Source organism: Achroia grisella, unplaced genomic scaffold, assembly GCF_030625045.1.
Source record: "Achroia grisella isolate CSIRO2021 unplaced genomic scaffold, CSIRO_AGI_Agris_v1 utg402, whole genome shotgun sequence".
NCBI classification, from domain to species: domain Eukaryota; kingdom Metazoa; phylum Arthropoda; class Insecta; order Lepidoptera; family Pyralidae; genus Achroia; species Achroia grisella.
The window spans coordinates 8,523,323-8,539,955 of NW_026712841.1; the positions used below are offsets into that span (position 1 = coordinate 8,523,323).

The following is a 16,633-nucleotide window of genomic DNA, read 5'->3' on the forward strand; positions in this document are numbered from 1 at the left end:
ATAAGGGTTGTCCACCCCTAATATTTTATTATTTTTTGGACAATTTTTTTTTCATAATATGGTATTGAAACATACATAGATATAACCCCAAATTTTCACCCTTTTACCATCAAAGCCTATTTTTTTAGCGATTAAATTTTTATGGCAAAGAAATATTTACGGGGTCAGCTAGTATACATATATACATAGAAAATACCCAGACCGATACAACCAAACATACTCATATATACAAATAAATGCATCTTTGCGTAAATTAAATATTTTAGAGAAGTTGTCATATACACCAATACCACTAACATTATTTTATTTACCAGGTGTATGTTGATCCGTCATTGCTCTTTCCGCTGGAGAGTGAGTATGACGTCAGATATATATTGGTGAATTCAGTGTTTAATTTCTGACGATGGTTTCCAGCTCAAACAACGAGGAGGTCAACCTGATATGGTACATTGCTAGCAATGAGATGTAGCAATGAGAATGTAATTCTACGATAAATACGCAAATGAATAAGTGACTTAAGTCAAAGTAAATGTAAATATGTAAATGGACTCTCGTATTGAATACTGTGCAAACTGTAGATAGTAACAGATAACATGATGTCCACAGATATATATTGTTAGAGGACAGTTTCGCAAGTGTTTATATCCATCACTCATACCAGCGACAATATTGCATTATTAAATTATTATTATACATTTAATTATATTATAATAATGATTAATTCCTTTTTAAAGTCGGTGTTTGTTGTTTCTTTAATCATTTGTGTGTGCAAAGGTGATGAAGAAATTGGTAAGCAATAGTTTATTTATAACTGTTATGTACGTATATTTATAATTAGCTTTTGCCCGCGGCTTCGCTCGCGTTAATTTATCCTGTTAGAGGTGGAATTTATCAAAATCCTTAAGGGGGGGATATCTACGGCAGGGCTAGGGCATCTAGAGCAGGGGATGCCTACGTTATAGTAGCTTTATGCATGCAATATCTCAGCCCGATCGGTTTAAAATTGACAAAGTTTCATACAAATTTTCATCTCCTATTTTATCCCCTTGGGAGTAGAATTAATCAAAATCCTTTCCTAGCGGATGCCTACGTCATAACATCTATCTGCAAGCCAAATTACAGCCCGATCCGTCCAGTGGTTTGGGCTGTGCGTGGATAGATCACTACGTCAGTCACCTTTGAGGTATATATATTTAGATGAACCGTGAAAAAATGATAATACAAAACATTTGACATTCATAAGCGGCTAAACTGTCCAACATGAATAAATGGTCTTTGATTCGAATTTGATTTGATTTGAATTAAGTATTAACACAATAATTTATTTTTCAGTCTCCAAAGATTTATTCAACGAGCTGCCTTGTCTGTCTTTTGGCGGCAAATGTGTTCATGAGTCCGATTGTCCTGAGATAAGGCGAACTCAGGTGACTGGACTATGTCCAATACAGCAGCAGGATAATGTAGAATGTTGTTACTCAGATAATAAAAGAAACTCCAGTAAGTAATCTTCCTATATGCATACTTTTATTAATATTTAATTTCAATATAAAATATAGCCTGTATGTTAAATTCCGTTCTATAAAAATAAATGTTAAAATCAAAATCCGTTCAGTGGTTTTTTACGTGAAATAGTAACTAATTATCACTTGTGGTATAAAAAACAGATAACAGCCTACTGTTAGATATATACGTATAAAATTTCATCATAATCGGTTAAGCCATTTCGGAGAAGTATCACAATTTCCAAATCCAAAAAGAGTTTGGATGCACATATTCAAACTATGTTAAGGAAATAAGAAAATAAAAGCATATGAATTATTTGGTAAGAGGTAAGAAAGGAAAAAATGCGTAATTAATCTAGAAGTGTTCTCACTTTTAGATTTATTACGTTATTTTTCTTTCGTTTTGTTTGAAATATAAATATTTTAAAATATTTATGTCTTCTTTTCTTTCGTTTTATTTAAAATATAAAAATATTTTAAAAGTTGTCCTATTTTCCAGAATCCGCGAACAGTTGTCGTCGCAGCGGTGGCGAGTGTATTTCAAAGACCTCTCAATGTCCTGAATTTCTTTTACACCGGGAGGCAACGGACTGTTCTGAAGATGAGAACTGCTGTATATTAACTAATTAAATAATAAACCTAGAAAACAAATTAAAGAAAATATTTTCATTTAAATTGCTTATAGATAAGACTTCCCTACTCTTTTTTTTGTGGATGATAATGGAATGATGCTTCAGCTTCCGCTAGCGGTTTACTCTCTCGGAGTGGAGGATGTATGGGTGGAGCATGAAGTCAGATGGATTCCAAGGGGAACCTCGTGGAGGTCAACCTGACATCCAGTGATGTACTATAAAGTTCAGTTTTAATAGGTATTGCATCAATGATCAAGTTACTGAATTAATGACCCTAAAATATGATTAATAAAAAGAATTGAATGTACAACCAATACTTGTAGTAATACCACCAGTAATATTTTAAATTTGTAGCTAAATAACAGCAGATAATGAAAACATGAAGAGGACCTGTGTTGTGCAGAATTTTTTCCTCTGCAACTTTTATTTAAAACATTTTTTAATATTTCTTACCGTTATCGAGTTATTTTGAAAAAAGGTGTATTTCAACCTTTTTTTTTATTTTTTTATCCTTTTTCCGTTAATTTAAATCAAAATTTCTTTCTGAATATTATTACTCACGACCTTATTTTCATATATTCCGCCAAAACTAGTCACAACATGTTCAATTTAATTTTTTTAAGACCACACTCTACTAGCAATATAATATATCGAGTCTAAAGGTACATATTAGGAATTGACGACCTCGGTGGTATAGCAGTTTAGCACACCGCTTTACATCAGATGGTCGCGGGTTCGATTCCTCGCACGGCACAAACATTTGTATTCAAAAGTATGATTGTTTGTATCGGTCTAGGTGTTTTCTATGTAAAATATGTATGTACAAAAAAAAAATGATGTGTGGAGTACTCTACTTTATAAGTCGAGTAAAGTAATCAGAATAGAGATAAATCAATATATTACTACATTTTTTTTAAAGCATCATAACCTTTTATTCGTCGAATAAAACCTACTGGCCGGATAAATATTGCACCTACATATTTTATGTTCTTCCTCCCAATATAGACGAAGCATAAAAAAGAAATAGCCCCGTTGAGTTTTGTTTTCCCAATTCCAATCGGCAGTTATAGAGAAACAGTTCCGTGTTACACATACTGTTCAATCTTCTTTTATAAATTCAGTTCTTTATTTTTGTCACTAGATGGCGTTATACATTACTTACAACGGGATATGTTTTCGTTTTATAGTTATACATATAACTGTGGTAGACATTTTCTATGTAATCTCCGTCAGATCGATTCCCTGTACAATTCAAAGGAGGATCGAAATTAGGACCCCTAGCGGTTCCCTCAGACTAAAGTCGTATCCGTCAGGCGGGAGTTGCCCTTCATCCGCTTCACAAATTCTGCCCCGGGTTTGAAGTGCCATCAGGATTTGCCTCCTATCGTCTGAGTGTTTTCTATGTATATATATAAATATTAGTTATTTAATATTATGTATGTATTTACAAAAAAAAATGTATTTGTATCAGTTATCTAGTACCCATAACTGAAGCTTGTCTTCAGCTACCTTAACTTGGGTCTCGATGGCGCTGTGTGAATTGTGAATTATCAAAAAAAACACAGTTTATAAAGCAAGCTGCTTGGCGCCTAAGGTACCCACGCAAACCTCTTTTTACAAAGTCTACCTAAATTAGTTTTAATATGTACTCTATGATAGTGACAGAAGCTAGTGATTTATATTAATAAACTATAACTAAATTGCTCGTGGCTTTATATACTAACATAGTATAAATTTATATAAACATATATTTATATTCCTTGGACAGGACTCAGTAATTGACCTTGAGCGTAGACGGAGAAAACTTTGACCCTTGATCTCAATTATTCTCTATTAGGGAGAGGCAAAGGGATTATAGTTACACAGCTTAGTTAGTTCAATATACATATGCATTTAGTTTATTTACTTTATTATACCTAGAACTTAATTTCAAATCAAGTTTAATAATAGTGGAATAAAATTATTAAAAAAAATCTCTAATTTGTGAAGAATCTAATTATTGGACTTGGACACTATAATAGCCTCATCTGTTAGAAGTCCTGTAATTGGCCTCACAGATGATGCGTTAATGTCATTTCATCAGCTAACAGTTGAATATATTAATTGAATAAGGATTTTTTTTTCATATATCAAGTTTTTTATCAGCTAAAAATATTCAGTATATATAGCGCTCTATAAATCTTCCTCCACGATGATCGTTTATCTGAAAAAAAAAAAAACGGCGTTTTCATTTGTAGGCTTAAAAGCACGGAATGACCTATAATCAAATGAATATAAAAAAAATTGGATTTTTGATAGACATTTGAAATAAAAGTTGCAAATTAGGCGTTTTTTGTTTTTGTTTTCGATTGATAATAGTTCATTCCATGCGTTTACATATATTGAGTGTGCCCTGTAAATTTCAAGTAATTCGGTCCAGCCGTTTCTGAGATACAATGGAGGAAAGTTTGAAAAACACAGTTTTGAGAAAAACGCGTTTAAATTTTGTTAAAAACTATTAAAATATAACTTACTCTCAATCGGCGATCTGGTCCATAGAGTATTCCTTCCTCTTCCTCTTGAAATTTAAAGCAGATTGTTCAGCTCTTGAGTCAATCCTGGCTTGTTTAACGACATCTTACGCGCCGTGTAATATTCGCTTTTCATCCCGTTTCTATCACGACCAACAGGGCATCCCATAATCGACATAACTTTTAAAATAGCAGTTGAAAACCTTCATTAAAGATAATAACTGCTAAGTAGCTAGCAATTTCAACAATTTTGGGACCAGAATGAAGATGTTTAGGAGCGAAAGTCCAAATCAAAGAATTCAAAGATTCGTTATTGTTTTGTGTCTCTTGATATTCGTCTTTCGATAAACTTCGAAAACCGGTTTGATAGCTTGGACTTGCGGAATTAGAGGTGGTGTATCGTGATAAACAATACGCCAAACCAACTGTCTTCGCCTTCTGGACAAAATTGATGCTGAGGGTTTTCATCAGAAGAACATTTGTGATAGTAAAAGTATATATCTAGATGGCGTCGAATTTTAGAATTTTGCAATGATTTATCAGTAAGTTTACCTGCTCCTTTTTCCTATATATGTAGAAACGTGTCTAAACTTGTATAAACAAATATATTAATAGGGAGGCCAGGTATATAAGTACACAATAGGCCCGGTCTCTAACTTGCTCCGAACCGCTCTTTCTTTTACCTGCTGTATCTTTAAAACGACTTCGAATTTTCTAAAATCGCTTATTACCGTATTCTAGACAGACATGTTCAATTTATGAAAAAAAAAATCGATTTTTTCAAATAAATAATATATTAAATTCTATACGTGCGTTTATCACCAAAATGCTAAGACGACTATTACGACGACTGGACTGATTTTGATTAAAATTCTGTTCATATTTCAATGGGTTTCTCGTGAATATTGACCTGTTAGCAGTTGGTACTTTTCCAGAGCGGACGACGTCTCCAGGTTTGATACCATAAACAAGCAGTAGTGTGGTGATAAACAATAAACAACTAGAGTGATGACCCCAAAAGTCTATATTAATATTTATTTTATGATTTGTTACTTCCTATATATGCTAGTCCTTAAAGTATATAAGAAGTATTGTTATATTACAATATTAGGGTTTCTGAAATAAATAATAATTAATAATTACCCAGGGTAAATTTGAATCCATCATGGAAGAGAGCAACCCTACCGCTGTCTCTTGGATTATTTAGATTTTGGTTTGTTACTGGTATGTCCTTGACCAGAAGAAATAAATTAAAACACCATGTTTTTACTTTTAAATATCGATAAAACGTTTACATAACATAAATACAAAACTTAATTATTAAAAACAGGGGGAAAGGTGATTATTAGTAAAAGGGTCTATTGCTAATATATCATATTAGGTCGACCTCCACGTTATCCCTGGAAACTATCGTGGTTATCTGATTCTAATCTTATCATCCTCCACTGGTGCCCTGCCAACGCAAACCGTTAGCGCAGGTGGGTGCAGCATTCTATGAATCATGTAAAAAGACAAACCTAGTTATGAATAAGTAAATAGTGCCGCAATACTGACCACAGCAATGTCCCGCGTACACTACGCTACCAAGGAACAGGATATCGACTATATCCAGACCAATAAACTGACATTGAGGGTGACCCAGGAATGGAGTCACAACGCGAGCTTCAAGGCGTTCCTGGCCCGGGTCCCCACCTACATGCTGCCCACCTTCATGAAGAAGGACTACTGGCCCAAGCTGTTGATCTATCGGCGCCACCGTGGCAGTTTGCCGTCGTCAGTGCCGCGACCATAGAGACAATTTTGTTATTATATCTTATGTTAGTGTATAAGATATTTATAATATGGGCCATGTCTGAATTAAATAAATAAATAAAATTTGTACTATGCAATATCGATCCCGCATCATTGTCGCAAGTCTTACCGCTAAGCTACCGAAAAAACACGTTAATTAGTACACGTTTCGTATTTAATTACTATCAATATTGGCGTAATGAATACTGTATCGCCCGTATAATAAATACTTTTAAACAAACTGCAAACGATAAGAGACTTAATATGAATCAACACGTTGTCACTTACAATTCAGTATTGCTAAGTACTTACCGTCGGTTGGACGCGGCAGTTTAAATTAACAATGAAGTGTTTAATTGTTGTTTTATTATTCATAGGCGTGTGTTTGTGCGGCGATGATTGTGAGTAACATTTATATGTATACTAGCTGTTCCGACGTTGTTTTGTCATAGAAATTAAAATCGCTATTAAAAAATAGGGATTGGTGATAGAAGGGTGATAGTTTTGGGTTGTATGTATTATTTATTGCTACTGTAGGCGATTCCCACACATAAATATACAGTTTCATAAATTTATTTACTGTTATTTACAAATATTTATTACATACAATTATTTAATAATAATAATCTTAATTTTATATAAAAAGAAAAAAAAAGAAAAAAGTTTGTCGAAAAAATGTATAAAACATTTTTGTGGTGAGCCACTATTAACGCTTAGGGATATAAAATTAGTTATAAAACTGTTCTCAGATGTACTGAATATACATATAAAATTTCATCAAAATCGGTCAAGCGGTTTCGGAGGAGTGTAAATACGGACGGAACCTGTGACATGAGAATTTTATATATTAGAGTTTTATGTAAGTTCGTCTCATCTGGAAAGCAATCCGAACTGACGGTATATTTGACACATCATAAGGGTCTGTAATAAAATTAATCCTACATGAATAAAGATTGATGATTTGATACAAAAATTGCAGGGAAGTATTTTTTGTACCCTTTTTTGCACGTTAAACAAATAAAAAAACAGAATTAATATAGTATGTAGTTACTAAAAGATATCTTATCGCTTAAGCTTAAAGTCTCTTTTAGGCAACCTTTGGGTAGAAAAGAGAAAGACAGAATGTGGTAAATAGTAGACGAATGAATTAAAAAAACATAAATATAAGTAACTCAACTTTAGGTGTCATACCAAAAAAGGTACATCAATCTATACATACCCTATACTTGCCATCTAGTATATACTACCAACAGGGCTGTAATTTTAAATACATTCTAGAAAATTCCTTTAAACGGATTAGTCCTATATTTATAGAAATAGAAATATTCTTCAAATAATATTCTATTACAAGCACTTTTGAATGGTCATGTTTTTGATTCTACCACTCATTCGGAATGCAGATTCATCACAAGAACAATGAGCAAGAAACTTGTGTGTTGCTCTTTTGAATAAATGTTTCTTTTATATATATGAATAGTTACAGTATAACAAGAAAGAGGCATGCGATAATCAATATAGAAACCGCTATGCACTCATAGACTCACAGACTCATAGATTTTGACATAAAAATACAACATTGTTATGTACTATATTATGTACTTGGCTTAGGTCCATACATAGCAAAGATATCTGTGAAAACTGAGAAGAAAAATAAAAAAAAAATGAAAAGTGTGATATACACCAAAATGCGTAATAAACCACCTAAAGCTATGGAAATATAGAAAATGATAATAATAAATTAGAACTAACAATATAATTAATAAACGGCCCACTTTCTAACCTAAATGATAGTGAATTAGCCAATTTACCAACATTAAGCGAACGCTGAATAATTGTCAAGTAATTATTGAATTTGCATACTAATGTAATTAGATCACGTAGGTCACGTTTTGATATATGTTATTTAACTTTTATGATTTTATTTATTTTCTAAATTTTAAAACTGATGTCACCGAATTGTGACATTTTTTTTTTAAATTCTAATGCTGTTGGTCTATACAGCTTAACGAAAACGAGTGTAGATGGCATTTCAAACCCGTGGATGGACTTATAGCGGTTGAAGGCCAATTCCATTTGAAGGCCAACTCGACGGATACGATTGTAGTGTGGGGACACCGTTAGGAGTTAGATCCTTGGCTCAGACCGAACGATAGGAGGCGAGTGCCGATGGTACTCCAAATCCACTGAAGTACTCAAAGAGCGATTAAAGGCCAACTCCTTACTGAGAGATACTACTTTAGTTTTTAGGGCACCGCTGGTAATTTGATCCTTGGTTTAGACCGAACGTTAGGGGAGGAGTGCAGATGAAACTCCAAACTCGCGGTAGGACTTATGGAGCGGTAAGAAATAGAAATAATCTTTATTCAAATAAACTCATTACAAGCACTTTTGAATAGTCATATTTTGATTCTACCACTCATTCGGAAAGCAGATTCATCACAAGAAGAATGAGCAAGAAACTTGTGTGTTGCTCTTTTTAATAGATGTTTTTTTTTATATAAATAATTACAGTGTAACAAGTAAGAGGCATGCGACAATCAACATAGAAATCGCTACGCACTCATTATTAGTGTAATCAGATAATATTGTCAGTGCTATGTATTTAAAATTTTTCTACAAAAACATTATTATCGTTAACGAATTCGTCAATTTTATAGTAAGCTTTTGTTTGAAGGCTAACTCCTTACTAACGGATACTACTTTAGTTTTTAGGCCACCGCTAGGAGCTCGATCCTTGGCTCAGACCGAACGGTAGGAGGCGAGTGCAGATGGCCCTCCAAACCCTCGGATGGACTTATGGAGCGGCTGAAGGCCAACTTCTGCCTGATTAATATGACTTTAGGGCATCGATCCTCGGGTCAGGCCATGTAATTTCAATCCCTGTTTGTGATTGTGTAACTAGGCATGTATAGAGTCGGTCACATGTCTATAATTTTACGATTTTCAATTAACTTATAATTATTACGAATTCTATAGAAGCTTTGGTCTTTGAAATACGGTCCACTTTCGCTTGTTCTAAATATTATTTTGCAAAGAATTAAAATAAAGTGTTCGCTACTATACTGGAACTATCTTCATGCGATCATTTCCTTTTATAATATAAAATTATTATCATTGAATATAAAAAGAGTTTTTTTTTAATGTCTAATCCTACACTATGTGTATATAAAATTAATGGAGCATAGGAAACCGTTATAACGTGCAAAACAAACAAACAAACTCACTTTTGCATTTATAATATTTGTTTCGATGCGGAAATTAGACGGCACACTATATATGACCAATCCATTATAATCAGAGCGCCAACGTAAGCAATTATATATTTCAATATATACATACAATTAAAAATTACTATATTGTAAAATGAAATGCATGAAATTAAATGTTATCAGAATATTAAAATGTAAAAAATAATAATATATGACCAAGTATCGGATTGCAAATAACAATGCCCTCGGATAGAGACGATAAGAAGTTAAATATTTATCACGTTCTGTATATAAAATGTTTATTATTGTCAGTTCTGATATTATCTTTTTCACTGTGTAAAATAATATTTTTTTTATTACTGTGCACTAAACGATTTTTAAATATACTCATTTGAATGATTATTCACTTTTGTTAAAATGACAAATAATAATTTACATTGAAGTATTCCATACTAAATTACTTACCAGACCGTTAATACGATACGGATATAAAAAAATATATTTTCCATACTATTACACACTATTACATACTATTTTTTAAAAGATCCATTAATTTATCTCTTGATTGTTATAAATACCCTTTACAGGGAATCTTCTGCAAACTTAAATTTATATAATAAAGTATTTGTTATGTAAATGCTCGTAACAAGTAATACACGACCGCCAAATACTAGACTAATGCCACAAAAGTTCGTCTCATTTATTATCCTAGCCTAGATAGTTAGTATGTGATTAATGACCTCATTGCTAGCAATATACCATGCGATTTTCTCTGGAAACCATCCTGAGAAGTTTATTGTGAATTTATCACTATGGGCTAACTGACCTGACCTCATGCTCATCTTATCACCCTCCACTCGTGCCCCGTCTGCGTAAACCGTTAGCGCAAGCAATTCATTATCATCCATAAAAAACAGACATTTAATAATTTAGCAGTCGGCTCCTGGACTACAAACGCAGTTCATTGACAAACTGACATTCGTATACAAAGCATGTATTCCTATTGTTACATCTATACTCTGATGTAATGATTGCATTGTACTTATTCATTGTATGAAGATAAGGCACCGTTGCCATCCACCACCAGAAAACATTTTTTTTTATATTGGAACTTTTGGACTATTGTCAGGTCCTAAGACTTGTAACACCGCGACCTGCATAGAACTATTGTGATCGGCCTGTCAAGAAAAAAAAAACTACTAAACTACTACACATTTTTAGACTTTGTATATAAAAAAAGTACATACTATGTGTAAGGTATGTCGTGGTCAAGAGGTTACTATCATAAATAACATCGATATGCGGTAAATTCGAATCTGGCAGGTACAAAACTTTGTTCAACTGACTCTCTGATGACTTAAACACCGATTACAATACAAAATAAATACGAGAATAGGCGGTATGATCTCTTCAATGCGGTCGCCTCTAGAACCATAGAAACCTTCCAGAAAAAAACTTATTCCTTCTCAAAAAGCCTGCAACGCACTTGCAATTTCCCTGTTGAGTTGCGGCTCACCAGGGAAATTGCAAATTCGTTGTATGCCATATAAAAAAAATGCTCCGTAATTTCTGGTTAATTCGCCACTTTGGACTAACTGGCCTGACTTCACACTCATTATATTAGCCTCCACTGGTGCCCCGTCAGCGTAAACTATTATTGTAGGCGGAAGCATATCATCTATCACTGGTGTTCTAGTATCATTTACCATGCTTGCAGGAGAACCATTCTATTATCATCCATTAAAAAAGTGGTATATTTTGAACCAGTGTTAATATAGGTAGATCATCTAACTGACCTGACCTCATGCTTATCTTATCATCCTACACTGGTGCCCCGCCAGTGTATACCGTTAGCACAGGCGAGCGCACCCTTCCCTTATTATCTACTAGCTGACACCTCGAACAGCCGTTCAGCCGTTTGTATGAAACGAGAATTGTTGTTTTTTACTGCTTTACATGTAATTTATTCATATTTTATCCATTTGAACCTTCCCTGGACTTCCACGAATATTTCAAGACTAAAATAAGTCAAATCGGTTCAGCCGTTCTCAAGTTTTAGCCAGACTAACGAACAGCAATTGATTTTTATATATTGACTAGCTTTTGCCCGTGGCTTCGCTCGCGTTAATTTATACCCTTAAGGGTGGAATTTATCAAAATCCTTTCTTAGGGGATGCCTACGTCATAGTAGCTTTGTACAAGCAAAGTCTAAAGCTGATCAGTTTAAAATTGACGCTCGCGTTAATTTATTGCCTTAAGGGGTGGAATTTATCAAAATCCTTTCTTAGGGTATGCCTACGTCATAGTAGCTTTGTACAAGCAAAGTCTAAAGCCGATCAGTTTAAAATTGACAAAGTTTCATACAAACTTTCAACCCCTATTCTATCCCCTTGGAGGTAGAATTAATCAAAATTATTTCTTAGCGGATGCCTACGTCATAACATCTACCTGCATGCCAAATTTCAGGCCGATCCGTCCGGTGGTTGGGGCTGTGCGTTGATAGATCACTATGTCAGTCACCTTTGAGTTATATATGTTTAGATTTAAAATACATACAAATGCAGGTCATAAATAAATCCTAATATATGTTATAGTTTCCAGAATCGATTCAATTAGGCAAGAGAGTCCTTGTTCCAGTGCTGGTGGAATATGCACAATAGCTGATGACTGCCCCAAGGGCAGACTGGCAGAGCAACGAGGACTATGTCCTGAACAGAGAAGTGTTGGAGTCGAATGCTGTTATGGAGGTAATAATAATAATAGTCCAAAACAATTCACTCAGCGCCATCTAGTCCAAAGCTAAGCAGAGATTGTATTATGTTACAAGCACAACTGATACAAATAATTAAATACATTTGTTTTATAAATACACACATAATATATGTATTTAGACGGCCTCGGTGGTCTAGCGGTTCAGCACATCGCTTTACTTCCGATGGTTGCGGGTTCGATTTTTATTTTTAAATATACACATAATATACATAAACACCCGTGAATAACATAAAATACATGAATATTATCTTGAATACAAACGTTTTTACCGTCTTAATCGAACCTATGAACATTGAAAGTAAGATAAGCTAAACCGCTGGATCACCGAGTAATATACATAGAAAATACCCAATAATAATAATAATAATCTCATAAATACAAATGTCTCTACCGTGCGAGGAATCAAACCCGTGAACATCGGAAGGAAAGTGTTAAACCGCTAGACCTCTAAGACTGGCAATACTATTTTTCTGTTAAAACATCTTTCGTCTCCTTTCTTTCCAGTGTCCGTGAAAGAGACAAGGTGTAGCAAGCAGGGAGGTAGTTGCATCGCCCCTGACGATTACTGCAATCCACGCCTTATCTTCTCGAGAGCTACGGACTGTCCGGATAATTACAAATGTTGTGTTCTTGTATAATAAAATGTCTAATTTATAATTTGTTTTAATTGTCTTTAGAACACGCTTAATCCAATTAATATTTATCTTGATGGATAGTACTGTACAGTAACGATAATAATATCTCAGAGAAATTCACACAGCGTCATCTAGTTCCAATATAATATAGCTATAACTTGAGGTGTAGGTACTAGATAATTGATACAATGGCATAGATATATATTTTTTTGTAATATTATACATAAAAAACATCCAGACAGATACAAACAATATCATGCACGAATATAAATGTTTGTATTGTGAGAGGAATCAAACTCACGACCTTCGGAAGTAAGATCGCAGTGGTGGTCCAGCGCCACCGAGGCCACTGTTCACATGAAGAAGAGCATGAAACTTCTGTCAAAAAAAATCATTAAAATCCTATAGGCAACCTAAATCGATACTCTAAATATATTAATTGAGGTTAACGTGTATAAAAAAACATATAATATATGTTTATAACGTAATAGCTAGTAAAAAATAGCAGAACAAAGTAGAGAAAGAATTATTGTTTAATTAAAAAAAATATGATATTGCAGATAAAGTATTATGGTATTAAGTCCGCTATATGTACACATTGTTTCTGTGCATTAAAGTTAAATAAATTAAATAAAAAATAAATAAAGTAAAATATAGCAGAACTAAACAAGGAGAGACTGATCTATTCGAGTTACAGCCACTGATTCATTATTGCCTCCTGACAAAACCAATACATACTCATTCTATAATTGAATTTAAAAAATGAATCTGTACTTTTGTAATCATATACAAACTCATTTGAAAAGAATAAGAGCTGAGTTTCTCGTCAGTTCTTCTTAGCTGGAAAGCACTCCGAACTGGTAGATTTGGTATATCAGAAGAGTCTGTGATAGATATACATGAATATATCTTGATTTGACTAAAGAAAAAGACATAAAGATTTGTATATGTACGAGTACCTACATATATGTATGTATGTATATATAAATATATATGTATTATATGAAATCATTACTGTTCTCATTTTAATGAAAATAAATGAACCTGCTCACTAACATAAACACAAGTAAACCGGCACGGCCTCACGAAATTCCGGTTCAAAGCCCAGTAATTACTGATTATTAAAATAGAAATTTTAATTAACTCCGCCACTGGCGTTCAAGTATGGGGATTATTGAAACAAAATTTTCAGTGAAAACATTAATTTTATATGAGCCATCATTTTATTTATCTATATTAAATACTTATATTATGTATAAAGACAGAGAGAGAGCATATTTCGTTATGAGGAGAATAAACTGTACAGTACAGTACGAAGCTATAATGGTGTAAATCGAATTCAAATAATAGTTTTTGGAGTACTCTATTGCTGTTGGCCGCAACTACCCTTTACAACTTCATCGGATGATAGGGGGTAAGTGCAGATGGCACTCCAAACCCGCGGAAGGACTTATGGAGCGGCTGAAGGCCAACTACCGCCTGACGGATACGACTTTAGTCTGGGTATTGCTAGGGCTTCGAACCTCAGCTCAGGCCTTCGTAATTTCGATCCCAGTTTTAAATTGTACGGGGAATCAATCGGAAGGGATTGGGCGGGGTCAATCAAAGGTCAAATAATAGAGAGCACAGTGTTCATACTTAAAGGAAAGCGAAACAAGTAAACTCAGTCTAATACAAACAATCATACTCATGAATACAAACATTAGCATCGTGCGAGTAACGAACCAGCGCTATTGGTAGTATGCTGGACTGGTGTACCACTAGATCACGGTGACCGTCATAATGTTACATACATTGAGGGATGGCCATTTTGTTTCAGCTTAATTAGAATATAGACCGTTATTGCATCCCATTTGGAGTACACCGAGTAATCAGGCTATGGATGTAAAACAACCAACCGTTGCTAATTGGCGTGTCACTGTCGAATTAGTGAACCCAGACAGAATCACGCCTGTGGGTATCTGGTTATTGTGTAGTTACCTTATTTGTGTATTTATTTATCAGGCAACTTTATTTGTTTAAACAAATATACTGACAATATGACGGCTCTCGGTGATCTAGCGGTTTAGCACAGCGCTTCACTTTTGACGGTCGCGAGTTCGTTTCATAGCATGGTGCAAACATTTGTATCCATGAGTATAATTTTATGTACTGGTTTGGATGTATTCTATGTATGTTTTTACCAAAAAAAAACTATGTATTTGTGTCAGTTATCCAATACCCATAGCACAAGCTTCAGCTAACTTAACTTATATAGATGGCGCTGTGTGATTTGTCCTGAGCTTATTATTATTATGAATTCTTTCCATTGAGTATGATAAGCAAATTATACAAATATATTTCTTCCCCTTCGATCGATTCCCCGTCCAATTCAAACGGGGATCGAAATTACAATGGTCTGAGTCGAGGTCAGGCGGGAGTTGGCCTTTACCCGCTCTAAGTCCTTTCGCGGGTTTGAAGTGCAATTTGCATTCACCCCCTATCGTCCGATAAGGCCGTAAGGGTCAGCCGCGGCGAACAGTATTAGAGTAGTCCGAAAAAAAATGTTTTCATGATGACTGACCGTTATGGAGAAGACAGAGAAGTTCCAAATTTAAAAAATGGACATAATTTCAGGTCAATCAACCACTCCGCCGTAACGGTCTCTCTTTTATTACTTATTACATATAACTATATTACATTTCTCACAGTGACGTATTCTCCACAATATTCTTATAAGAAAACGATTTCGCGTTTCACTTACTCAGCTTGTGGTAAGCTTATAACCAATTACGGGAATATTTCTAGATTTATTCAACCATAATGGAACATATTGCTAGCTAATGGTATTGTTATGTACCGGTTATATTATGCTGGCTTTAAGTTCGCTTTTATGAGAATTGGTATATTAAAATAGTGGTTTCATAACTAGACTGACAAATTAATTAAAAGACCACCTGACGGTAATTGGTGATGGTCGTATGTATAATGTGTAACATTGTTTGTCCGGGACGGACTCCTGAACTACTGAACCGATTGCAAATTTGATTTGCACATTGTGTGAGATTTAATCCAACTTGAAAGATAGGATAGCTTATATTCAATTTATAGTCACAATATTATTTTATTCAAGAATCTTACAGCAACTCGTGACCATCTCTACTAGTATATATATAAACACGACTGCGGATATCACGTCATTAAATGATGCCAGCAGCATTTGCTACGAGGATTTAGGCATCAAGGAGTTTTTCATTAATCTTGGACTAAAGAGCATTCCAAATGAATGAAAGATTAAAAAAACTATATACTTAGATAGAGTGCATACATTGACTATTCATTTAATATACGATCTCGGTGTTCTAGCGGTTTAGCAGCCTTACTCCTTATGGTCGCGAGTTCGATTCCTCAAACGGTACAAACATTAGTGTTTTATCGGTATGAATATTTTGTATATATATTATGTACTCACAATGTATATAATATCAGTTGTTTGTCATAACACAATCTCTGCTTAGCTTAGGACTAGATTGCACTGTGTGAATTTTCCAGGATTATTATTATTATCTTGTAAAACAAGCTGTTGTCTAAATAAATGGCAAA

At 34.1% G+C, this 16,633-nt stretch overlaps 2 protein-coding genes across 2 annotated transcripts; both read left to right on the top strand.

The window, feature by feature from the left end:
- Positions 1 to 695: 695 nt before the first annotated feature.
- LOC131844604 (carboxypeptidase inhibitor-like) lies at positions 696 to 2,140 on the top strand. The gene is made up of 3 exons (XM_059193535.1): positions 696 to 789; positions 1,333 to 1,497; positions 2,002 to 2,140. The coding sequence occupies exons 1-3, from the start codon at positions 714 to 716 to the stop codon at positions 2,130 to 2,132; spliced, it is 372 nt and encodes a 123-aa protein (XP_059049518.1). The 5' UTR covers positions 696 to 713; the 3' UTR covers positions 2,133 to 2,140.
- A 4,605-nt stretch (positions 2,141 to 6,745) lies between these two features.
- Positions 6,746 to 13,054, top strand: LOC131844536 (U-scoloptoxin(19)-Sm1a-like). The gene is made up of 3 exons (XM_059193450.1): positions 6,746 to 6,836; positions 12,239 to 12,391; positions 12,921 to 13,054. Exons 1-3 carry the CDS (start codon positions 6,779 to 6,781, stop codon positions 13,052 to 13,054), a joined length of 345 nt encoding a protein of 114 aa, XP_059049433.1. The 5' UTR covers positions 6,746 to 6,778.
- Positions 13,055 to 16,633: the final 3,579 nt, after the last annotated feature.

Excerpts from the sequence above, each read along its gene's own strand:
- LOC131844604 (XM_059193535.1), top strand. The coding sequence starts at position 714 with ATGATTAATTCCTTTTTAAAGTCGGTGTTTGTTGTTTCTTTAATCATT. Across the intron at positions 790-1,332 it reads CAAAGGTGATGAAGAAATTG|TCTCCAAAGATTTATTCAAC; the intron begins GTAAGCAATAGT and ends TTTATTTTTCAG. Across the intron at positions 1,498-2,001 it reads AGATAATAAAAGAAACTCCA|AATCCGCGAACAGTTGTCGT; the intron begins GTAAGTAATCTT and ends CCTATTTTCCAG.
- LOC131844536 (XM_059193450.1), top strand. The coding sequence starts at position 6,779 with ATGAAGTGTTTAATTGTTGTTTTATTATTCATAGGCGTGTGTTTGTGC. Across the intron at positions 6,837-12,238 it reads GTGTTTGTGCGGCGATGATT|TTTCCAGAATCGATTCAATT; the intron begins GTGAGTAACATT and ends TATATGTTATAG. Across the intron at positions 12,392-12,920 it reads AGTCGAATGCTGTTATGGAG|TGTCCGTGAAAGAGACAAGG; the intron begins GTAATAATAATA and ends CTTTCTTTCCAG.